General features: G+C 40.7%; 1 protein-coding gene across 16 annotated transcripts in view; it reads left to right on the top strand.

Moving 5' to 3' along the window:
* The window catches only part of ANK3 (ankyrin 3), a 488,871-nt gene that overhangs the window by 334,239 nt on the left and 130,075 nt on the right, over window positions 1-24,557 (top strand). For 13 of the 16 annotated variants that reach the window (XM_080640919.1, XM_080640916.1, XM_080640924.1 and 10 more), the window contains 8 exons: window positions 5,738-5,836; window positions 11,417-11,614; window positions 13,534-13,632; window positions 15,860-15,958; window positions 17,219-17,317; window positions 20,116-20,313; window positions 21,918-22,016; window positions 22,291-22,389. In XM_080640919.1, the coding sequence (XP_080497045.1) occupies window positions 5,738-5,836; window positions 11,417-11,614; window positions 13,534-13,632; window positions 15,860-15,958; window positions 17,219-17,317; window positions 20,116-20,313; window positions 21,918-22,016; window positions 22,291-22,389 (990 nt within the window). The remainder of the gene's footprint in view (window positions 1-5,737; window positions 5,837-11,416; window positions 11,615-13,533; window positions 13,633-15,859; window positions 15,959-17,218; window positions 17,318-20,115; window positions 20,314-21,917; window positions 22,017-22,290; window positions 22,390-24,557) is intronic. The other 3 variants (XM_080640920.1, XM_080640918.1, XM_080640915.1) reach the window with 1 other exon arrangement.

Below are 24,557 nucleotides of genomic sequence, written 5' to 3'. Positions count from 1 at the left end.
CTCTGGAGCAGCTTTCTCATCTTTAAGAGAATTTCACATGCCATTCTCACAAGTTGTAGAGATTCAGTAATACCCCAAGAACAGAGCACCTGTGACAATAGGAGGGTTTCAAAACATGTCATTTCACTTCCTCTTAGGCCAAATCTCCAACTGCCCAACACACACAAAAGGGGGATACAGTCAGAGTTTCTAGTGAAAGATACAGATGTGAGAATAGCTATTAGACTGTAATTGATGCTCTTAATGTGTCTGGTTGTCATCATAACTCTCTTCTCCGGAGCACTACCTGTTTTCTTCTTTGTTTTTAGTTTTCAATTAAGTATCACATCCTGTTTTACATCCACAACAGAGAGAAGTGTATGTCCACAGAGTTCTCTCTGCTTGATTTCCTTTCTCTTCTCCAGAGTGAGTTTTTGCTTAGAAGAAAGAAAAGAAAGGAAACTAGAGGCTACAAATCAAAATAAATGTCTCTTTATGACAGTATTTCCCAAGTCACAGATTTGTGTCATTTCAGTTTGGGCTTTGAGCAAATTCAACCTGTTACGGACATCTTCCAGCTTCAGTATTCCTAGGTGTGATGCCTTAATGCCCTGCTCCATGCTTTTTTGAAAAACCAGATGTGAAAGAATGTCTTTTTGGCCTTCGGATGTGCAACATTTTGCTCATAAGCTAACAAAAGAGAGCATTTTGGCCAACCAGGAAAGTGCAGCTCCCCCCTCACTAATAAGATTGCTGTCACCAAAATGAAATATGAGATCTGGCCCAGCCAGTTTGCCTTGCCTCGGAATTCTGCCCAGGGGAATACTTGTTCATTATGTTATGCTTTAAAAATCAGGGGAATTGGAAAAAAATTACTAACTCCATGCAATTTCATTTCCCTCCCATAACGTTACTATGGCAACTCTCTTTTTCTCCTGTCCAAATGGCATATGCTGCCTTTCTTGAGGCAGTCTCCCTTGAGCCCTGAGAATTGCCTTTGTCAAGCATTTGTGAGCTGGAGGTCGCTGCTGTTGTGTGCAGGTGAACTGCTTTTTTGGCCCAGGACCCATTCTAGGTGACTCTGTACATTAATTGTAAATTTCTAGGAATTGGGAGCTAGTAAGAAACCTTCTTTTGTATTAGCAAACACATTTATCTAATTGTAGGGAAAGAAGTAAACCAGTTCACTGCTATGTTGTAAAGTACTACAATATTCACAGCAGCTCTTTTTTTAAAGCTGAATTAAAAAGAGGAAAATATTTATAGCAAATATTCTGATATTTCTCTTATCCTTTTTTTAAAGGTAAGATTTCCTTCTTTTTTAAAATATATGTTTATTGATTTCAGAGGGATAGATAGAAACATCAATGATGAGAGAGAATCATTGATTGACTGCCTCCTGTAAGCCCCACTTTGGGAATCGAGCCCACAACCAGGGCATGTGCCCTGACAGGGAATTGAACCGTGACGTCCTGGTTCATAGGTGACACTCAACCACTGAGTTACGCTGGCCAGGCTTTCTCTCATTCTGAGAGGTAAGAAGACTGAGTCATATTCTTTAGTCTAATTCCAATTTATAAGTCACTTATCTATTGAGAAGTTTCTTTTTCTGGAAGGTAAGAGACGTTATTTTAATCGTGTTTCTGAAGTATCGAGTGAGTCTAGTCTTAAAGAAAAAAGATAACAAGAAAAGGAATTTTTAACGAACTAACTGAAAAGGTTTTTAAAAGACTAGACCAAACATTCACTTATTCGCTCACTCCATTTATTCATCCACTCAGTCACTTTTATTGAAGCAGCTTTTATGAAATGATACTGAGTTACCTTCTCCTGAGATTTAAATCTCCCTCACCTTGTCCTCAGAAGCATGCCCAGAAATAACTAAAATACCAGGTAAAAAGCTATCGTTTCCCCCAAAGTGGGACAGATAAACAAGATCGAAGTCCTGAAGGTAGAAGGGTCATGTCTCATTTTGGGAAAGAATTGAAAGAAACACGGTACTTTAACACAGTAGGGATTTGTATCTTGGAGAAAGTAGAAAAAAACCTGCCAGGTACAGGAAGTCATGTGGACAGAGCAGAAAGACAAGAAAATGGTAAGCTTTTGCTAGGCACTGCATAAAAGTTTAATTGGGGTCGACGTGAAGGGAATGGGGAAGCCAAGTGTAGCAGTGGCTGATGTTAGAAGACTGAATGCTAACCCGAGGAATATAGACTTGGCTGAGGCACTGAGGCGTGAGTAATAGTTACTAAAGATCTTTAGAACACACAGTATCATAATGGGAATAGTGCTTCAGGAAAGTGAATGATAAGCCACACCTATTTCAAAGTCAAGAAATTAATTCAAAATTCAAAAATTCATTATGCCCCAAAATAGTTATTAAGTAAAGTCAGTGCCTGCTAATTTCCCTCTTTCTTTTTTTTTTTTACTGAATTAAGTATGAATCACTAAATGGCAGGTAATTTTCAATCTCACTGTGGATCAGCTGGTCTTGTCTCCATCTTCGTGACTCTGAAAACAGTGATGCTAATTAAAGATCTTACGTGAACTCTAGATACCAGTTTTCCACTGACCTGTGAAGGTCCCACAGCCAGGCCGGCACCGCCTGTGAGTCAGGCAGTCGTGACATCTCGTACAGCTTCCTGATGAGGCCTCTTTCCTGCCCGGGTTCTGGCCATTTGAAGAGCCATGCACCTTTGAAAAGTGCCAGAGGGCATTTGCACAAGATCTAGAGGCATCAGTCCCTTGTAATCATTGTTCAAAATACTGCAGTGAAAGCTGCAGTTGAAAGAGCTGTGCTTCGGGTAGCTCTTTGCAGTTCAGCTGGGAACTGCTCTTGGAGAGCTAGCCAATGTATCATTGGAACAAGGTGATAAAAGTAACAACAGCTAGGACCATAGCACTTCACAGCTCCTGTACCGATGAAAAAGGTCACTTTTCCTGAGTCTCTGGATTCTGTAAGTTTTTAATAAGTAAACACCAAAGATCAAAGACAGCAGCTACAACAGAATGTAGATAAAGGAAGGCTAAGAGTAGCTAAACATTTGAGTAGAGGGAGCATCTTTGTCTTAATAACTCTTCCAAGACATCCTTTGACTGTCCCTCCGTCACCAGTGGCCTAGTTCTGAATTGTGTGACCTTGGATGAATAATTTTTGTTTTTTTAAATCCTCACCCAAGGAAATTTTTCCATTGATTTTTAGGGAGAGTGGAAGAGAGAGGGAAAGACAGAGAGAAACATCGATGTGAGAGAGACACATCGATGGGTTGCCTCCTGCACGAGCCCTGACCAGGCTCCAGGCCTGAGGAAGAGCCTGCAACCAAGGTACGTGCCCTTGACCAGAATTGAACTCAGGACCCTTTGGTCCAAAGGCTGCCGCTCTAGCCACTAAACCAAATCAGCTAGGGCTTGGATGAATAATTTAACCTCTTTGAAACCCAGAGTATTCATTTATAAAATGAAAATTATGCCTCCATACAGGGATGATTGTGGGGATGAAATGATTCCATGACTTGTGTTTGCTTCAAAAGTAATACAAGAAAGAAGAAGAGATCAGGATATAAATCAGAATTGATCATTAGGCAGAGATTGTTGACACAGAACCAGACATCTAAAAGCTCATTACACTGTTCAGTCTAATGTATTCTAAAATATGTTTAAAGTTTTCCATAATTAAAATGTTTTTAAAAGGTAAAATCAGTCAAAATGTGTCTGTAAGGAACAGTATATTTCAAAGGACTAAGGAATTGGGATAGATTTTGCTCTTAGATTGCCAAATACTTTGAATGCCAAATGGAGCATTTTGCTTTGGGGAAGATTGTTTTCAATGATAAATGAGTTGGGCTAAAATTGTTATTTTTCCCGTGTGATCATAATTTGAAAATGTCTGCACATATTCTGTCACAACTTAGGGTCTACTTATTAGAAAAATGAAAAACAAATTTGAACTTTAAGTTCATAAAAGATAATCACATTGAGAGAATATGAGATATTTTTGTGTGTTGGAAGGTACATATGATTATTGTCATTTCTCCTTCAAATATTTTCAGGTTTACATTACTGGAAAGACATTTGGACTTCTTGGTGTTTTTCATTTGTTCTCAAATTTTATTTTATTAGCAAAATGCTGTTTCCAACTTGAAAGATGGTTATATTGCTTTACTTTGGCGTACAAGAGCAATTGTTTTAACTCAGCATACAGGCAGAGTATTTAAACATGCTCAAAGAATGTTCAAATCAGGCCGTGTGCTGTTTGTGATTCACATTTCAGTATCTAAGGAATTTTAATTCTACTAAGATTTAACTAGTATTTTAGAAGTAGGATTGATTATACATTAAGATAATTAGGCTTACTTTCAAGAACTGCTCGCACAATCTCGGAAGTGGTTTGAATACAGTGAATCCCATTTTGATGTATTTTTAGAAAATGCAACTTTCCTTGCATTAGGTGTCGTCAACCACAGGAATCTTCAAGTTGGGGACTATATAAGCTGGGCTGTGAAAAATTCTCCATAGGGTTTAGGGCCACTTAGATAGTTTTAAGTGAATGACTTTCCACTTCCTTAACTCCCTACTAATTATCCTTTCCCACCTAGTCTTTAATACGATATTTCCCTCCTCATATGATAGTAAGTTCTAACTTTCTAACTCTCACCCAGAGTGCTACCACCTTTGAGGGTGAAGAAGGGAATGTGAGGGGGACAAAGGGAAGAGGACAAAATATTGGTGTCCTGTTAAGAACTACATGACTATAATGACTGGATAACATATTCTTCTGCATGTTGGACGGTTATAACTCCTATCGCTACAAACAAAAATGAAGGACCTAATGGAGTTGTCTTTTGATGTATTATTAAAAAATATTTGGTGAAAGATTAGTAAGTGATTTTGGCATGTAATTCAGAAGGAGTTCAGAGAATTTGTGGCAATGTTCTAACAAAAGTTCATTTACTTACTTACGCAGACAAGATTTCTTAGCACTAACATTTATAAAAGCAAAAATTGGGATATTGATCCTAAAGTATTTTAGCAATAAGTAATATGCATTGACAGATTGTGAATTAGTTGTGAAAAAATGTCTCATCAAGAGAGGACATTTTAAGAAACTGTTACTCTTGTTTAATAATCATAAAATTTGTAATGTGTTTTTGATGTTTTGATCAATTGTGTTTGAATAATTATAATGATCATTTCAACCAGGAGATTTATTTTGGATACTTAAAGCTTATGTTCTCAGGAGGTCTATAAATCTTTTGTAAATTTATATTTTCGTGGCAGGGAAATATGATATGGTAATCAATAAAAAACACTCAAGCATAAAATTGTATTTCATTAAGATAAAATTATGTGGGGGAAGTGGTATAGAAATAAAAATGTAAGAGGAAAAAATACCAATGTAAAGTTTCTGTTACAAATTTCTATTTTCAAAGTTTATTTGTATATTTTTAAGTGGTGGATATCAACTTAAATATACTATTTAGGTCCCATTTGATAGTCAAGAATAGTGGGACAGTTATATTTTAAAAGCTAGTGTCAGTGTCCTAATATGTGGGAAATTACACACTTTGTGAACACTTAAACCTAGGAAAAAACTTAGCTCTTGTTAAAATATGAAATGATCGTGTCAGATGTGTAAGTAAACGTTTGAAGCCCACTGTTCCCCAGCATGTTGGAGGCTACACTGAATCTTGAAGGAATAGTCTGCATTTATAAAAATCCCCATTGAATCTAACTGGAGATGCTGCCTTTTGTTCACTAGGACGGTCTGACGCCGCTGCACTGTGGAGCCAGGAGCGGCCATGAGCAGGTGGTGGAAATGCTGCTCGATCGAGCTGCCCCCATTCTTTCAAAAACCAAGGTAATTTCTTCGTAGGTTTCGGGGCATTCGACTGTATTTAGCTTTGAATCCCTTTCCTGGTTATACCACCCAGCCGTTTGAGTTAAGCAGAAAATGCCATCGTTTCCATTCAGCAATTAGAGTGGCTATGTTCACCAAATCTCTGGAGAACCTCAAAACCAGTTTGGGCTTACGAAGCCTTTAGTAAGAAGACGTTCTACCACAAAGCCAATTTTGCGTGTGTTGTTTTTGTTTTCTTTTTATCGGGAGCACTTAGTGCTTCATTTTACTCTGTGGTTGCTTGTTGGGGAAGGAAAGATTTTAAGGTCTAGATTCTCTAAAGTCTATGGTACCGGCTCTCTTTCGTCAGCCTCTTGGTTTATTCTGTGAATGTTCACAGACTACTAACAAGGCCAAGGATGTCATTTGACTGATAAAGATTGGAAACTTTGGAAAGATTGCACCTTGCTTGGTGCCACAGGGAAAGTTCACATATCTGTAAAGAACACATGTGGACGGCCTGAAAAATAAAATGTTTTGCTAAGTGTCTTCTAGATTTTTTAATGGTAAAACCATTTGACCGTATTTGAAAAAAGGGAATATTTGTAAATAAATTTTGGAACTACCTCATAGTCACCACTATTAATGATTTTGGAAGCTCTATGAAGCTTTATAAAGAGCCTTAATCTCTAAACTTTACCAAAACAAACAAAAAAAATTGCATGTAACTCCTGTTTGCACCCTAATCAGTGTTTCTTACTCTAGTGAAGATAGACAGGGTGAAGGTGGTCTCAACGGTTCCATCACTCATTTGAAATGCGGAGTTTAGATTGGCAAGCTCTGGAGGTGTTACCCTACAGAAGTAAACAGTCACAATTTCTTATTGTAGTGCTGACATCTGGGTCTCTCGGGTGCTTTCACCTAAACTACCTACCTGTTCTTTTTCCTTTCCTATGGCCCATATCTGTCTGTCTTTACACCACCGCTGTCTTCTGAGCCATAGCATCTCTCGCTGAACCGTTGTAATAGCTTCCTTGCTGGTTCCCCATTTCCCTCCTTGCTTCTCTACAATCCAGTTTCCATTTTGCAGTCAGTGGCCATATGAACTGTCCAACCAAGTCATGTCAACCCTGTGCCTAAAAACCTGATTAATTCCCGCTTTTCTCTTTAAAATTAATTTTTATTTTATCAAAGCAATGCAAATCAAATAAAATCATAGTATCATCTTTTTTTCTCCTGTTGTTCATTATCTATTTGGGTTTTGTTTTTGTTTGTTTTTGTGTGTGTGTGTTTTGGTTATTTGTGTGTTTTTTTGTGTGTTGTTGTTTTTTTTTTCAGAGAAATCTCCTTGTTTTTTCCTTCTATGCTTTTAATATTCAAGAACAATTTCTTATCCTCTGATAGCTTCTTTTCTTAAAGCATCCAGTTCTTGTTTTATGGAAACAATATTTTATGTTACCTTTTTAAGGTAACTTCTCTTTAATGTAATTTTTCTCCCTCTCATCTGTCCATAATTCCTCAGATGTCTTATTTTCTCTTTGTGGGCTTTGGCTCACTTTTTCACGTTGGGGGTTTCCCACTCAGGTGCGTTAGGTGGTGACAGGTTGGAGCGGCCCTCTAATGTCAGGATAAGGTGTTCTTTTCTCTGAGAAGTTCCATTTTTTGAGAGACTGAATTCTCCAACCTTTGATATGTACACTGTGTGAGTAATTTACAGCAGCGATTTTCAAATTTTTTTCATCTCCTTGCACACAAACACTAATTACTAAAATTCTGTGGCACGCCCAAAATGTATTGTTTGCCTGTCGGACATAATTTTGATCCATTCACACTGGATGGCTATTGTGTTGACCATTCTCGTGTCTTGGTTTGACAGTCTAAGGCAAGGGTGGGCAAACTTTTTGACTCGAGGGCCACAATGGGTTCTTAAACTGGACCGGAGGGCCGGAACAAAAGCATGGATGGAGTGTTTGTGTGAACTAGTATAAATTCAAAGTAAAGGAGCGGAGGGGAGAGCAAGAGAACCGGATAGAACAGCCGGATCCGGCCCGCGGGCCGTAATTTTCCCACAGCTGGAGATGTCAGTGCCCCTGGCTAAATAGTCAGGAATTGCATGTTTTAAAAATTGATGTTGCACACCAGTTGAAAATCGTTGGTTTACAGTAAGGAAAAGGAAAAGGGCTGTCAGTGTCCCTGTCCTGTGTGGATGCTTTAATCGTAGCAATGATAACTTATAGAGTGATTACTGCATACCGCTTTCTAAGCACTTTACGTAATAAATAGCTCTATAAGATCCTAATATTACTATTATGCCCTTTTTATGGATTAGAAAACTGAGACCCAAAGAAATAAAGTAGCTTCCTCACGACATCTCAGCTAGCGGCCGAACAAGAATTGGAAGCAGGCAGTCGGCTATAGACACCAGGCAGCACCTGTACAGTGAGCACCTGGTCTCCGTCCAGAGCCTCACCACTGCTCTCTGCTCTGCCTGGGCCTCTGCATCCAGAGTCTCTCTGGCTTACTTTCTCCAGAGACTAACCTTCTGGCTTCCTACATGGGGGCAGGCATCTGGCTTTGCTGGGTTGGAAGGGCCTGAGACCTGACAGCTCTGTACACAGGGGAACCAATCCTACTTTCTCAGCATTAAGCCTTATTTGTTAGAGAGTACTGTGTATCCACATCCCCTGCCTTTGGGGCATTAGAGGGTCAGACCCATTGTCTTTGTTACACCCAGAGGCATGCTGGAGCCAGATCATTGAGCCTATTGTGTACATCTCATCCCAGCTCCACCTCCAGTAACTTGGTGTTGATCGCTTGAAATTGGTCACTGAGGTCTTGATATCATGGGGATTGCAGATACTCTGTATCAGTGCCTTCTTTTTCAAAGAGCTTCTGTTAAATCTTTATCAGCACACCACTGATTATACCCCTCCATGGACTTAGGTTTCAGACTTCCTTTCTTCTGCTGGGTAAGTTAACACACTTATATCCTCTTTTCATATTCCCAAATGTATAGACAGTGCCCATCTATTTTTGTTTCCTTTCCTATGTGTGTATGTGGGTATGTGGGTGCACGCGCGCGCGCACGTACATGCCCTTATGGATTTTGCCTTTTAAATTCCTTTAATGCTTTTTAGTGAGCATTTGGGAAAAGATGGATAAACACATATGTCTTATCTATCATGTTTACCTGCAAGCTTCCCGTGTCCTGAAAATAAACTCTCACTAGAATTTGACCACCTTTATGCCTCATCTCCTCTCGTTGGGCTCCTTACCATCTTCCAGACAACTAGCCTTAGCCTCGTTTCGCTTCCTAAAATACACCAAGTTTGTTCTCATTTCCTGTTCTCTTAGGCTGAATTCCCCCAACCTGTCCCAGATCACTGCAGTCTCCACATGTTTTTTTCAACTCACATTTCTTCTCAGCGGCCTTCTTCTTCTTCATTGGTTTGTTTGTTTGCTCGCGCTCTCTCCCCATTAAAATGAAAGCAAGAACTTTGATTAATTAAGTGTGGTACCCCAAGCACCTAAATAGATGCCTAACATATATGGTAGCCCTTTGGTAAATATTTGTTGAATGACTATTAAGTGAATAAATGCATTCCTAACTGTAAGACCATCTGTCTAATTCTTCAAGACTCATCTTTCTGAGCTAAGAAAACCCATCACAATGGATCCGTATTTTCAGCTTGACGAAGGTGCCATGTGTAATAAGACCCCTCTCCACAAGGCAAATGACCTTTACTTTCTTCTTGTCTTTCCTTCCCCAGTGACCTATGCTACCCACTCATGTGTCCTTAGTTTGTGTATCGTTAGAGAATTGCCTTCGTTTACTGACACTGCTTTCCTTTTCTACTCTCCCTAAGTAACTTGTTCTCTCAGATTTTGTGATTTTGTTTACTGCATGTTTTCTCAAAGACTGTATCAAAACATAAAGCAAAGGAATGTTTTGGCAGGAAATAAAAGAGTGCATATGCTTGGTTGGGGATGGCAGTATCGCAAATGAGAAATGTTCCCATCCTTTTTTTGCACCTTAGTTTCTACTTTGGTTCAAAATGTTTGCAGGGAATTTTTTAGATAGAAGTATCCTGCCTGCCTGACATTGTATGAAGCCTTTTAAATTTACATAAATATTTATTGAGCTCTTTTCTATATATGCAAGGCTCTCTGCTGGCCAATATGGGAAGTTATGACCCAGGGACCTCTTGCTTTCAAGGACGTTGAAATATATGTTAGCGAGTGGATGATACCAGGAGGAAGGCTTGCATTTTTTTCTTACCTTGAACTTCCATTTTATGTTATTCATTGGTAAATTAGGGGAAATAACTTGTCCTAGAGGATTCAGAATACTTGGTTCATCAGTGCATACTTAACATACATTATTTCAAAGTTTACTGATGACCACTTTTTTGGAAACTGAAGTTGCTGTCACTTTCCCCCCCCCTAAAATATGTTAAATTATGTTACAGTAATTAAAAGGGCCTTTCTTGATAATTGGATTCTCTAGGAATTTCCCAGGCTCCTTCAATTTGCCTACATATTTAAAGGAAGCATGCTTGAAAAGACTGACAACTTTTTAATTGTTTATTTTTAAAGTACAGCTGACGTACAATATTATGTTAGTTCCAGAATGACGTAATACCTTGTTTCCTTCTTCATTAGGAAACATACTGAATACTAAGTGCCAATCTAATCTCTTTAAAATTTTATTTACCTGTGAACCCATTCATGTCTTCTCTCAGTTCTTCACATGAATTTCTGAATCATTCCTACTGCACATAATTAACTGTGTCATTGAACCCCGTTGATTTAACCAGTGGTCGGCAAACTCATTAGTCAACAGAGCCAAATATCAACAGTACAACGATTGAAATTTCTTTGGAGAGCCAAATTTTTTAAACTTAAACTTCTTCTAACGCCACTTCTTCAAAATAGACTCGCCCGGGCCGTGGTATTTTGTGGAAGAGCCACACTCAAGGGGCCAAAGAGCCGCATGTGGCTCGCGAGCCTCAGTTTGCCGACCATTGATTTAAACTAACGGAGGCAAGCTTCAGTTAATGGCGTGGTCACTGCCTTGCCTTTCCTCATTATAGACACATGAGGGCGCCAGATTAATGGAAAATGAAAAAATAGGTTCCTTTGTACATTGACATGAGATGAAATATGTTCTTGTAAGCAGACCGTTTTATTCACTGAATCAATACAGTATTCAATATCAAGTATTAGCAACTCGTAAGGACAAAATGAAAACCTACTAAACACCAGCCTGTTCCTGCTTTTGTTTTATCTTTTTCAGTCTGGAAAATTAAGAATTGCAATTCACTGGGAATGCAATGAATAATGGATTTTAGTGCAACTCATACTTTTTAAATCAGAAAAAGAAATTGTCTTTGAAAATGTGTTGATTTCTATTGATATAAGAATTCAGAGGACTAGTTTTAAAAGTTCAAAACAGTTATCAAAACCTCTTAAATAATAGAAGGTATTTCTGTATGAAAAACTAGAGTTTTTAATCTGTTCATATCTGTGCTGTATTTTGTGTCTGGCACATTTTTTATTAAAAGGCATCATAATAAACTCTGATTTTCTTGTGTGTTCCAGAATGGACTGTCCCCATTGCACATGGCCACGCAAGGGGATCACTTGAACTGTGTCCAGCTTCTCCTCCAGCATAACGTGCCTGTGGACGACGTCACCAACGACTACCTGACCGCCCTGCACGTGGCCGCCCACTGCGGCCATTACAAAGTGGCCAAGGTTCTCTTGGACAAGAAAGCTAACCCCAATGCCAAAGCCCTGGTGAGTGGCTTGGCCAAAAGGTCGAGATGTTGTCTTGCTGAGGACATGCTACCTCTGTATGCGAAGGGATTGCTTTTGAGGAGGTAGACATGGAAGGTCTAATTAAACCAAGTGCACTTCTCAACTTTTTCAAGTTTCCTTCTGGGAAATCTATAAAACCTCCTATTTCTGACACCCACAAGGCTTGTGGGGTTTGGTCGTTAACCCCGTGCTCTGGGGGAGTGACTCTGTCACTGAAAGCATCATTTATATGAAATCCTATCTGGTCTTGTAGTTGCCTTACAATGTAGCAGAGAAGTCAGCATAGGCATTGGTGACCTTTAGGGTCACACCAGTGATTCTGTTACGTAAATGAAACCCAAAGACTATGCAAGTATAAAATTCCTGAGGTGGTCAACCTTATCTTACTGTAGGTAAAGTTATAATCCAGCGAATTAAAAGTTTCTTCTGAGGCAAAATGATTTTTAAAAAACCACATATATTATCAAACATGAGAAGTCTAGGAATTTATGGGCTAAAATGCTATGTTAAGCATGTGAGTTAATGACATATGGCCTGTCATCTACACAAATCCCAATGTTGGTCTAGTCTGTAGTCTTAACTCCTAAAATGACTTGCTATTTTAACCCTTAGCTCTGTATGGGAATTTGGTTTTCTCAGCGAGACGGTGTTTGTTGTCTTAGGAAAATAAATGGTCCCAATTGAGTCAGCTGTTTAAATTTAGTTCAGAAGAAGCACCCATGTTTAGGAAAAACTAAATCACCAAATGCTAGGGAGAACCTGTAAGCGTATTCATCCAATCAGCCCTGTTAGGGAGGGTCCCTGCTCCTTTCCAGCTGTGGTCACCCTGGCTGAATGGATCTGCTGTCTGGCTCTGAAATTCGGGGTGGACAGCAAAGAATGAGGAGAGGGGAGCTCTCCAGACCCCAGGCAGCTGTGTGGCCATAGTCATTCTAAGTGCTTTTCTCAGAGCAGCATGTCAAGAGCAGTTGACCTGCCCTGTCCCATGTATCAAACATATCTTTAAATTCTGGGAAGGATGGAAAACAAATTAGCAGTCATGACTCATTTTCCATACAAGAAAAAAAAAAAAAAAAAAGCCTTAAAACAGGGTGTGGGCTCTCACTGTCATTTTCCTCTGACTCGAGAGATTTCGCAACATGGAAAGGCTGTAGCCAGTCATCCTGGCATGGACTCTGGCCAGGTAAAAGGAAGCACCTGCCGTGACTTTGACCTAAGCTTTTAGAGTGGACCCCAGGATGTGATATAGTTCTCTGTGGCGACTAAAATACGCTCATGGTCTCAATTATGAGGCAGTACAATTTGGCAGGTGATTTGTTTTAAATAAGCAGGTCCTTTTATCAGATTAAATATTAAACCAAATGATCCAAATAATGTTGGGTTGTTGAACTTTCTGCTTCCTTGAATTAAGCACCTACTAGATACTAGAATCTTAAAGCGGGAAGGAATGAACACATTCTAGAACTGGTCTTGTAGTCTCCTTACAATGTAGCAGAGAAGTCAAGATAGGCATTGGTGACCTTTTGGCTTTGAGGACAAGTGTCAGGGCCAGCTGTTTTTAGTCTGTGTTTGAAATGAGGGAGAAGAGGGATATATTATTTGGACGAGTGAATTCCAAAATGAAGTAATCTAAAGGGATAGAGTGACCATTTTGCCTTACCTCCCAGGGATTGTGACTTAAAAAAATTCACAATTACCAGAGCACCTTGGGTTCCTAGGACCAGCTAGGCTACCTGTGCTTCCAGAAGAGGCTCTGCATTCTGCCTAGCACCATGTTGTTACTGCTCTTTTCCAAATCTTTCCAGAAACACACTGTGGCAAAAATGTTGTACCACCCTCAGTGGAGTGGGATTTCCATGGAATGTAGTCAAGTGGATATGTGTCTCTGTCCCTTGCAGAATGGCTTTACCCCTCTTCACATCGCCTGCAAGAAGAATCGGATTAAAGTCATGGAACTCCTTCTGAAACATGGTGCATCCATCCAAGCTGTAACCGAGGTGAGAGGAGTAGGAGTGCTGGGTCCCCAGGCACTGAAAGGATAGCAGCCGGAGTCCCAGTGTCAGCCCCGATGACCAACGAGTTTTGCTCTGGGTGATTGCCACAGACTACTCTCTGAGCCTTTCACCCAAGGGGCTGCGAGTCCCAAGGAGAGCAGACACGAGTGTGGGTGGGTCAGTGCAGGTTCATCACCGTGACTAGAAGCACAACCCCAAGCAGAGGTTTCGCGCTCCGGGGGAGTGACTCCGACCCTGAAAGCGTCATTTATTTGAAATCCTATCATGCAGTGCTTCTCAAAAGGGGGTGCTTTTGCCCCCAAGGGATATTTGCAATGTCTGGAGGTTGTTTTTAGTGTCACAACTAGATGGTGCTACTGGCATCTCGTGGACCGAGGCCAGAGATGCTACTAAACAGTTTACAATGTATAGGCCAGCCTCCCACCGCAAGGAATTATCTGGCTCAAGATGTCAGTGTGCCAATGAGCTGAGAAACCCTGCTAATACAGCCCCTGTGTGTTTGAAAAGGGTGGATTACTCTCTCTAAAAACTCAGAGTTAATGAAACAGAGTGAAGGACTAGCTCTAGGTTTCTTTTGTACAAACCAACACAGAACTCAGAAAAAAAGGCCCATCAGGGTAAGGGCTAAGCCTTCAACACAGCCAAGCCAGCCTGGCATCTACCCTCCAGACTCCTCCCATCCCCTTCCCCATTCTAGCATGAGGTCTCTGTAGATTCTAGCCATCAACACTGCCCTAGACTGGACACCCTTTAGTTCATACCTCTCTGCTCCCTCCATGTGTCGCACACCCTCTTCCCCAGGCTAATCCCACACATCCTCCAGGATCAGATCTGGGCCACCTTCTCCAGGTAAACCTCCCCTCGCCCCCTGACCTGGACCAGGACCTCTCCCCAGGACCACACTACTCCCGTGTGTACTTTCACCAAAGCACTGGCTCGGCTGCTTTACTTATGACCCAGCCAACCCCCTTGTCCCCTAGAAACTGCAGGCTCCTCCGGACAGGCATGAGTCTTGCTGGTGTTTATAGGCCCACAGGCCTGGCCCATAGGCAATCATTCCGCAAAGGCTTGTTGATTGCATCATAAAGACGATGGGATTTGAGGTCAACATAAAAACTGAGGTCTAGTCGAGTGATTCTTGCATTACCTCATTCTCTGATCTAGTCTAGTGGCCATTATAATATTTGCCTTAATTATATCACCTCAATGTATAATATTCATATAGTTAAAAATCAAATAATTGAGACTGTTAATGTCGATTTGCTCCTTTTAGCGGGATGGCTTTGTGTTAGGCTCCATGACCTTTCACATGTAATATAAGGAAAGTATGCTGAGTGTGTCGGAGTCCTTCTTGAAGGCCAGAGAGGATTTGAAATAAAAGTCAACTGTTTACTAACACATCCTGTCTTGATTTGTAACACTCAAAAGATTTTAAAAATCACATGTTTGACAATAGTAATAGTGATTTACACTTTTATCAGTAGACACCCTGTTATTTCAATTATAAAGTAATAAGTTTATTCTCAGTGCATGGAAACCCCTTTTAAAGATTAGAATGTGCTCTGGAGTAGAAGTGGAGTTTTGACTGATGTTTGAATAAATGACCAGAGATGTCAGCTGGTGAGGAGACGGTCCCAGTGCCAGCCCTGTGCTCCCCATGAGCTCTGAACACCAGCCCAGACCCACATGAGTGCTTCGCCTGCTCCATATTATAACAAGTCTTTTCCCGTTTTTCCTCAGTTCCCACTAGTTGAAATCGGGGCAACTAGAATTCTTCCCCTTCTTTGTTTTACTTCACTTTTCCCCTAGAGAATTCCTTTTACCTTTTTTTTTACATTCAAATTTCTGTGGACATTTGCTATCTCCTTCTCTCTCCTTAAAAAAAAAAAAAAAAAAAAAGTCAGCTTTTTCTAGCCATTTTAAGTACTTTTTACCAAATTAGGATGTTCATGTTGTAAGTGGAATTATATTCTGAAAAATTAAAAATGCAGTCATTTCATGTAAAAAGCAGAAGTGTTATGAGTTGTGTTGTATGTAGGCTTTGAAGCAAACTTAGGAATGAAGGTCTAGCCCAGCCAGTTTGGCTCAGTGGGTGGATGGGTGGATGGGTGGATGGGTGGATGGTAAGCAGCGGTTGGGCAGGCAGGCAGGCAAAGAAACCCTTTTTATGATAAGACTACAAACCAACACTTCCGTCTTCTTCTCCCAGTCGGGCCTTACCCCAATCCATGTTGCTGCCTTCATGGGGCATGTAAATATCGTATCACAGCTAATGCATCATGGAGCCTCCCCAAATACCACCAACGTGGTAAGTATCCTTTTCACAGAGAACTTACTAAACTGGCAAAGGTTGCTCTTGTCTACTTTTTTGTTGTTGTTATAAGTAAATTAATTGACATCACAGTAGTATTAACACACCAGACCACAAGCATAACTATGCTAGTTGGACTCAAGAGTACCAAAGGGACCTAGTCATCAACAGTGTCATTAAAAATAAAACCAGCAACATTCTGGCTCAGAAAAAGCAAGCCGAAAGTTTCCTGTACACAGACCCTGCGGGTGTGCCTCCAGCAAGGGTCTTGACCAGCAACCAGAATCAGCACAGAAACAGACCAGCTTCTCAGTGAAATACAGGCTTTCCTGGCACTAACACCATGGGGAGGTTTTACCGTATACTGAGTAATATGGTAACTATATCCTCAAGATCTTTCCAGTAAACACATTAGCAAGTTTTGTGTGAAATATGTCTTTGTTATACATCACGTATGGGAGAGAATATGTTTTATTATTACTTTGTTCCTATCCATCCATGTCTTCTATACTGTTTTCATTTTTTGATGTTACATAAATGAATAATCTGAATTAAAGTCGCCTTAATGAAATGGAGGGATAGGTGGCGGGGGAGGGGGTTCGGTGGCAAAGAAACTGAGCCCTCGGGATAACGCCTGAAGGCTAGGAGGCTGATCTGAAGAGATAAAGCAGAGAATGCACACCAGCAGCCAGCAAGCCCACTCTGGCCCTCATGTGCATCTGTGTTGCCCATGTAGCACTTTGACTTCTGTTTTGTTTTCCCGTCTGGTTTTGTGGTCAGCATTGAAGTGTCCACAAATATCCAGGCTGCCCCTCCTTTTGAATAGGAAGGCGTGGCACCCTGCACAGCCCCACAGCTGCCTGTAGACCTCAAATAGGGCTGCCATCTTCGGGCAGGCCCCAGGCTCTTCTCCTGAGTTCGCCCCACCTGCCCTCTTCACTCATGTACCCTCCTCTCCCACTGTGAGCCTTCACCTTTCAACCCTCAAGGAGGCCACATTGAAAGTTCTTGGACAGCACTTCTGACCCTGTTGATGACTAGGCCCCTCGGGTTATACCAAAGACCTTCCATCTCGGATTAGGTTCCTCTGAAATTCTTGTGTATTTCATCTCCTGTCTCTCCTAGTCTTCAAGAAGGAAGTGCTTGGGACTTTTTTAATCTATAAAATATGAAGCCGACATCATAAGCTTCATGCAGATAAAGCATGCCACTCTTCTTCAGAGCTGCAGTAACTTTGTTCTGACTCTTCTTCCCCAGAGAGGAGAAACAGCGCTGCACATGGCAGCTAGGTCCGGCCAGGCCGAAGTCGTGCGGTATCTGGTACAAGACGGAGCTCAGGTGGAAGCTAAAGCAAAAGTAAGTGCAATTCCTGGAAGCATTTGCTATTGATGGGAAAAGCCTTGATTTTAATAAACCCTTTAAATATATGCATGTCGTCTTCCAAAAATACTTCTTGAAAGTAGTGAGCGACCTTCATTGGAAAAAATCTCTACCCAAGTGATATTGTAAAAAGAAAATCCCTTCCCTGTTCATTTGTCCATTCAGTTATTTAACGGGATTAAAGAGAACAGGCACTTTGTGCCAGAAGGAACGTTGTGTCCTTGGCACATGGCTAGTCCTGAACAGATGAAGAAACAAACCTAGACTCGGTCCAGAGTTCTTCACACTAGAGAGGGGCTTATGCACAGGCTTCTAGGATAAGCTCAGTTTGGAAGCATAACGGAGCTCATTTGGTTGACGACTGGCATGACGGCAGTCACAGCCACAAAGGAAAAAGGAAGTTTTTACTTTTTCTCTACAAGCTGTGAAACCATAAACCCTGGGACTAAGGTTAGAGTTGCTTCAGGGATCTGCCTTTGCATAAAAAAAGGAACTCCAGGGTTAAATTTGAATGCTTCTTCCTCTCCTGGTGTTCAGCCTCCAGAGGAAACCTACTTTCCTGTCACTATTCAGGATGTGTAGTTGGTCTGGTTCATCAAAATGGCAGTTCAGGTCAGGAATTGTCAGTAAACACATCAATACCTTAATCATTTCCTTTCAACATACAATACATACGTGTGTATTTATTTGCTATTTATTTCTGTGATCTGTAGTTCCTAGTTTTGGGTTGAGAGGAAATAGACATTCATGAAGCCGTGGGAGTACAGAATATTTATAACTGTTTGGATTTTCTCTCAGTGTGTTCAGCTGTCTCACCCATATCTAATTAAATCATAATTGTTTTTTATCAACATCTATCCAGGCTTTCCAAAGCTTTCAGCTCATTATTCTTAGGGGAAAATAAAGCCTTTCCTTTCATACGCATGTTTTACCTGTGAACATATTATTTATTGTATAATTAATTAGTGCCCATTTAGTACAAGTTAGGAGAATAATTAGTGCAAACATACTACTGTGAGAATAAACAGAACTAGGTCTGGGTAAGCATGAAGTCTGCAGGTGGAGGCAAAGGTGGTGGCATTCTAAGTAGCAGACCGCAAACCTCAAGTGTTCAGTGTTCTGTGGCACCAGCTGGTGGATGTTGTAGAGGATCTAGAGATAAAGGTCAGCAAACTTTATCTGTAAAGGGCCTATGAGTAAATATTTTAGGCTTTGAGGGATGCAGCATTGCTATCACAGCAGCTCAGCTCTGCCATTGGAGAAAAAGCAGCCACAGACAGTGCATAAGCAAATGGGGCATGTCTGGGTCCCAATAAAACTTTATTGATAAACACAGATGGCAGCTGGATTTGGCCCCTGGATTGTAGTTTTCTGACCCTTGATCTAGAGGATATTGGTGAATCCACTTAATTAGTTAAGTGGAATAGTTAAGAGAAGCTATACTGTACTGTGGATTATATAAAAACTCACACTTATGAGTGTTTTTATTCCATATCAAGCCTTGTGTCAAAGGAGTGGTTCTACCCATCAACTGAAATTGAGAATTTTTGGTTATCAATTTGTTAAGGAGGCAGCATGTATCATGGTTAAGAGCCTGACTTCCTCAGCTACACTGCCTGTGTTTGGACCTTGGTCTACCAATGGCTAGCTGTGTGACATGGGGTAGGTTAACTAAGAATTCTGTGCCACGTTTCCTTTTCTCATTTCCTCACATAGCAAAAGAGAACAGTGACAGTGCAATTCATAGGACGGTTGTGATGATTAAAAAGGTAATGTAGGAGCAATACTTACAGTCTGGGGCAGGTAGGTGCCCAGTATGTTTAGTGGTGGTGGTGGCAATTGTAGAGTTTTATGAAATTTTCCTTTCGCAACTCTCTCTTTCTGTTTTCAGTATTCCTCTTCTTCCTCATAGCATCTCCCCTAATGCTTCCTGCTAGTAACATAGTAGGAAGTTTTGACCTTGCTTTGATCTTGACTCTCATCTTACTACCTTTCCAAAGCAGAATCCTGTGCTGCACCCTCTTCTCTCTACCTTCCCTACATAAAGTATTTACCTGAACCTTTTCACATCCGAGCAGGGGATTTCTTTCTGGAGGACCACCATAGAGCATCTTCGGACAAATGAGGAATAGATGCCTCTCCCACTTGGGCATAGGGACCTAAGGGAGCAGGACTTAGTATTTGGGTGAATTGTATAAGGTGCCCCTCCACTCCAGGCAGATGCAGCCTATGCCAGGATGTGCAAGTTGGCAAATAGAGGGTAGGCTGGCTTTCAGCCTCCATTGGCCCTCTTGGCTGGGAGCTGTTTTGCTGGTGTACCTGTACAGCCCTATACTGCCCCCTCCCCCTCAACTTTTGGTGATGGGAAGGCACCACCAATAAAATTCATCCCATGTGAGTGCATTGTAACTGGTGGAAATTTAATATCCCTCCTAGGTATTTGAGGTTTACCAGGATTTATTTCCTTATCTCCCAAAAAAGGAGTCATTAGATGTTAAAAACTGATAAAGGATGGCAGGTGGTAGTGGAAATAATTTATAGATAGAAATGTCTTCCATACTTTCATACTAATAGTTTGGTAGAAATGTATTTAAGGAGCTTAGGTTTACCATGTCCACCCTGCTGAACCTTGAAGAAAAGGTAAATGAGATTCTCTTTATTATTGAATAGGAGTTGAACTTTAGTTTCTGATACCAGGCAGTTTGCTAAATGTTTCTCAAGGGTACCATTGTTTTCCCAGCTAATCAGCCTTGCATTTCTGCCTTGCCATTTAGGATGACCAAACCCCACTGCACATCTCAGCCCGATTGGGAAAGGCGGATATAGTCCAACAGCTGTTGCAACAAGGAGCGTCTCCAAATGCAGCCACGACTTCAGGCTACACCGCCCTCCACCTTGCAGCCCGAGAAGGGCATGAGGACGTGGCCTCATTCCTTTTGGATCATGGCGCATCTTTGTCTATAACAACAAAGGTATGAAAACAAGTCTTGGAATCCTACTCTGTCCCTCAGAATACATCCTCCTTATAATTCCCAATGTGTCCTTACAATATGTGCTGTGTTCTCCAAAATACATCCTCCTTAAAATGCCTTAGTACCTATTCCCAGCAACAGGTACAATGGTTGTATAGCATCACCTACACTTGGGGTCCCAGGGTAGTCCCAACATGGCCAGCAAAGCCCTGGAGTGGGGGAGGGTAGTTAGGGTATGTGTAAGTTTGTGTGTCTGTGTGTCTGGCTTAAGTTTCTCAGTACATTGTCTTCTAATGAAAACGTACTGATATCTAGAGTCAGATATTTCTTGAATGTTATTTGATAGATTTAACGGGTGATTTAAAAACACAGCCAGAGATTTCTCTAGCTGGGGCCATGTATATAAACCACATTATCAAAGCTCAGTTGGTTGATATTTTTTTATAATACTTGCAAATCAGGAGGAGAATTTTTTTTTGGGGGGGGTAATTTTTGTTTTTTGTTGTCGTTCCTTTTGTTACTATTGTTTTGTCTGACTTATGCTCTGATTTTTTTAAATCTTGACTCTGATACCTTAGAATGGTAATGTTCCACACAATTGCTCTGCAGGTGCAAAATTTAGAGGTCATTTTTCTTATGTTACTGTTTAAACCTTGTAGGTGTGATAGGAAGATAGCTGGAAATGGTGTTGCACTCTCTAATTTGGGTGCAGAGAAGAAGCATTAATGTGTAACCAATGAGCAAGATAATTACAATAATTATAAATACTTGGTAAACTATCTGAAAAAAAAAAGATGACTACCTTAAACTTGCACCTCCTGTGATTCTTTAGGCTCTTTGGTAAAGTTGAGATGTAATTCAATGTGTAAAACATTGAGGTTTTGAGTGCCCCAACCAGTTCACCAAGCCAGCTGCCCACTGACTCTAGTTGACTAATCTCAGGTCAAATGTGTTGATGACCCTGCAGTCCCTGTCTCATGTTTGGGACCCTCCCTAACGGGAGAACTGCTAGATACCAGATGCTTGTAGGAGTTGAGAGCAAAGGAGATTAGTACTCAACCCCAGTGTTCAACTCTACATGGTTATTAGCCTAGAACCGGTGTTATTATTCAGTTCAGTTCACCTATGTGTGAGGACCTCTGGCTCCTACTCCTGAAGACTAGAACAAACAAAGATATGTGCATACATGTGGAAATGGCGGAAGGGGAGAAAGGCTCCAGTCTGAAATTACAGGAGGTCCAGATTTGCCCTGGATGTTCCCAAGCCCACCAAATCCAAATTGTACCTGGGACTCTGGAACCTATTCTTCCTACAGCATGAAATCCCAAAATGGCCCTAGAATAAGCCTCAGATCCAGCTCTCCAACCTCATTCTGGTTTGAGGACCACTTAGTCCCAGCGTCAGTGGCCTGCTGTGGCTCAGTCAGCACACAGAGAAATGGAATATCCTGCTCTTCCTTCTCGGTGAGGGGACTCTCTGTTACCTACCAGTCTTCTTCAGTGCAGCCTTACCTGCTCCTCCTCATTACAATAATTCATCAGTTCCAGAGAGGGATGCCATTGCGTCATTTCTGCTGTTCATTATTTTTGTGTTTCATTTTTCAGAAAGGATTCACTCCCCTTCATGTGGCAGCAAAATATGGGAAGCTTGAAGTAGCCAACCTCCTGCTGCAGAAGAGTGCATCTCCTGATGCCGCTGGGAAGGTATGGGATCACCAGCCACCCTGTAACAGGCCACTTCCATGATAACAAAACACACACTTGCTATTATTCACCACCAGCCACCTAAAGGATAACAACCATATTTAAGTCTCATAGGACAAGGAACACTGGAAATAGGTGAATGCTGGGGTCCAAGTGTTGTGGCAACCACAGTGTAAATAGCACTCTATGTTGTACCCGAACTAATCCCGTCTCCTAACTCTAGGCCTTGGATGTTAAGACACTGTTGACACTGTGTTTCTGCACGTGTTTTCAGAGCGGGCTAACTCCACTGCATGTAGCTGCACATTACGATAACCAGAAGGTGGCCCTTCTGCTTTTGGACCAAGGAGCCTCGCCTCATGCAGCTGCAAAGGTACCTGTAATTCGACGGCATGAGGACACTGGCGGGCAGTGCCCATCCCTCTCTACATCCACTTCCACTTCCACAGAACTATACGCTCCTAGAGAATCTGTGCCTTCAGCTATTTAGTCAACTCATCTAGTAGATGCTCAATAAATATTTACTTGTCAATTGATTTTCCTTGAAAATCCAGGACAGCTGGGAGCCTGGGTAGAACATGAAGTTCAGGTAGTCATCAGCCAGATGAGAAACATAAGTGCTAGAGAGTTCTGATTTGTCAACGTTATAAAATATATGTTACATTTTCCCAGGCCGTAAAACAGTGCCTTCGAGTTATTTGTGTTTCATAAAATAAGTTGGGAGGTTTTGCTTAGGTGTTTTTAATATTGCTAAAGGAAGTGATTATTCTTATTGGGAAGGCATTTCTGAGCAGTTAGACAACCTAGATTTCTCAGAAAAGAGATGCATAGAGTGTATGGCTTTTTTATCCCTCTGGCACTGTATTTGAGAGGTGTTTATGGAAAGATAGGTAAATGGAAATAATGCTTTAGGAAGTGCTGTGTTGTTGCGCAAGTGGCTACGATCCCGAACATTGGAATGACACAAACCACAATCTAACTGCTCTCCAGTTCTTTCACCAAAGATTATTGGTTGAAAGAACTTTTAGCATCCCTAATGCTTTTTATATATATTCGTTTTACTCTTCCACTTTGGGAACCTACAGTGCTCTTCCTTAAACTTGGTGTTTAGATCAAACCTCTGGTCCACACAGATCAATGAGCTTGGGCTATTCTAGATTACTTTGGATACTTTAAAAAGAACAAGTTTTAGGTGCCTTCTCCATTTAGAGAATGTCATCTTCCACAGGAATTTCTCCTCAGAACCTCTTTTTATGTCTTTCTCAAACATTTCCTGCGCCATCCTCTCCAGAATTATACCTTATGAAATCTGCAACTCAAAATCAAGCCCCCAGACTTGCTTTGCATCTAAATGCAACTTTTCTTCCATAATTTCAGACTCTGACATTCTTTCCCATAAAATAACCATGCCTTGACTTTAAAAAAACACACAACTATATCTAAAAAGAAAGAAAACAAATAGCAGCATTATTCACAATAGTCAAAGGTGGAAGTAACCCAAGTGTCTATTGAAGGATGACTAGATAAACAAAATTTAGATTCTTCATACAAAGGGAGTATTATTCAGCCTTAAGAAGGAAAAAAATTCTGACACATGCTGCAATATGGATGAACCTCAAAGACATTGTGCTAAGAGAGAAATAAGCCAGTTCCACAAAGGACAAATATTGTGTGGTGTCCCTTATTTAGAGACAGAAAGTAGAATGCTGTTTGCCAGAGGCTGAAGGGAGGAGGAAATGGGGAGTTAGTGTTTAATGGGCACAGAGCTTCGTTTTGGAGCTGGATGGTGCTAATTGTTGGAGAACAATTTGAATATACTTAATGTATTTAAAAATAGTTAAAATGGAACGTTTAATGCTATGTATATTTTATCACAATTTTTAAAACAAAATTTATAATGAAATGTAATGCTTGTACATTTCATTTCAGTTCATTTTAATATCCCTTTGTGCCCGGGCCACTTTTTATGTTATAAATAACCCTGTGTTATTAATCAATAAATAATTAATAAGTGAACTATTTATTTCTCACATGTGAGCAACAATTTTGACACATCTAGTGCCAAGCAGTTTGTAAGTACAATAAAATGAATCCAATCCACCTTTTCATCCACAAAATAACTTAAGTCAGTAGTTGATATATTTGTGGTTGAGTTTTTCAGCTTTAAATTTGTCCAACAAGACTTTGTATTCATGGTTTTGCATCTGCAAAAACATCTTTGAAAAGAATTAAAAAGCAGTTCTTGAACTAATTCCTTTTAACAGCCGTTTAGCTTTGGACTATCTTTTACAGTCAATTGTACACGGGCTTTTCTAAAGGGACATTCCCTCTCATTACCACAGCACAATGGTCTCAAAAGAGCCTCTGTAATGCCATCTCTCCACATTTCTAACTATTCCCACTTTCTAGGGCAGTGATCCTGGTAAGGAGCATTTTTTTGTGGGTTTTTTATTGTTGTTGTTGTTGTTGTTTTCTGTTGTTTTTTTGTTTTGTTTTGTTTTTTAGACTTTGATCCTGAGCAAAGGCACTTAGGGGTTGGCA

This window comes from Plecotus auritus (genome assembly GCF_963455305.1).
Source record: "Plecotus auritus genome assembly, chromosome: 9".
Taxonomy (NCBI): Eukaryota; Metazoa; Chordata; class Mammalia; order Chiroptera; family Vespertilionidae; genus Plecotus; species Plecotus auritus.
The sequence above is the reverse complement of the archived record's forward strand: the minus strand, read 5'-3'. Positions and strand labels throughout refer to the sequence as shown.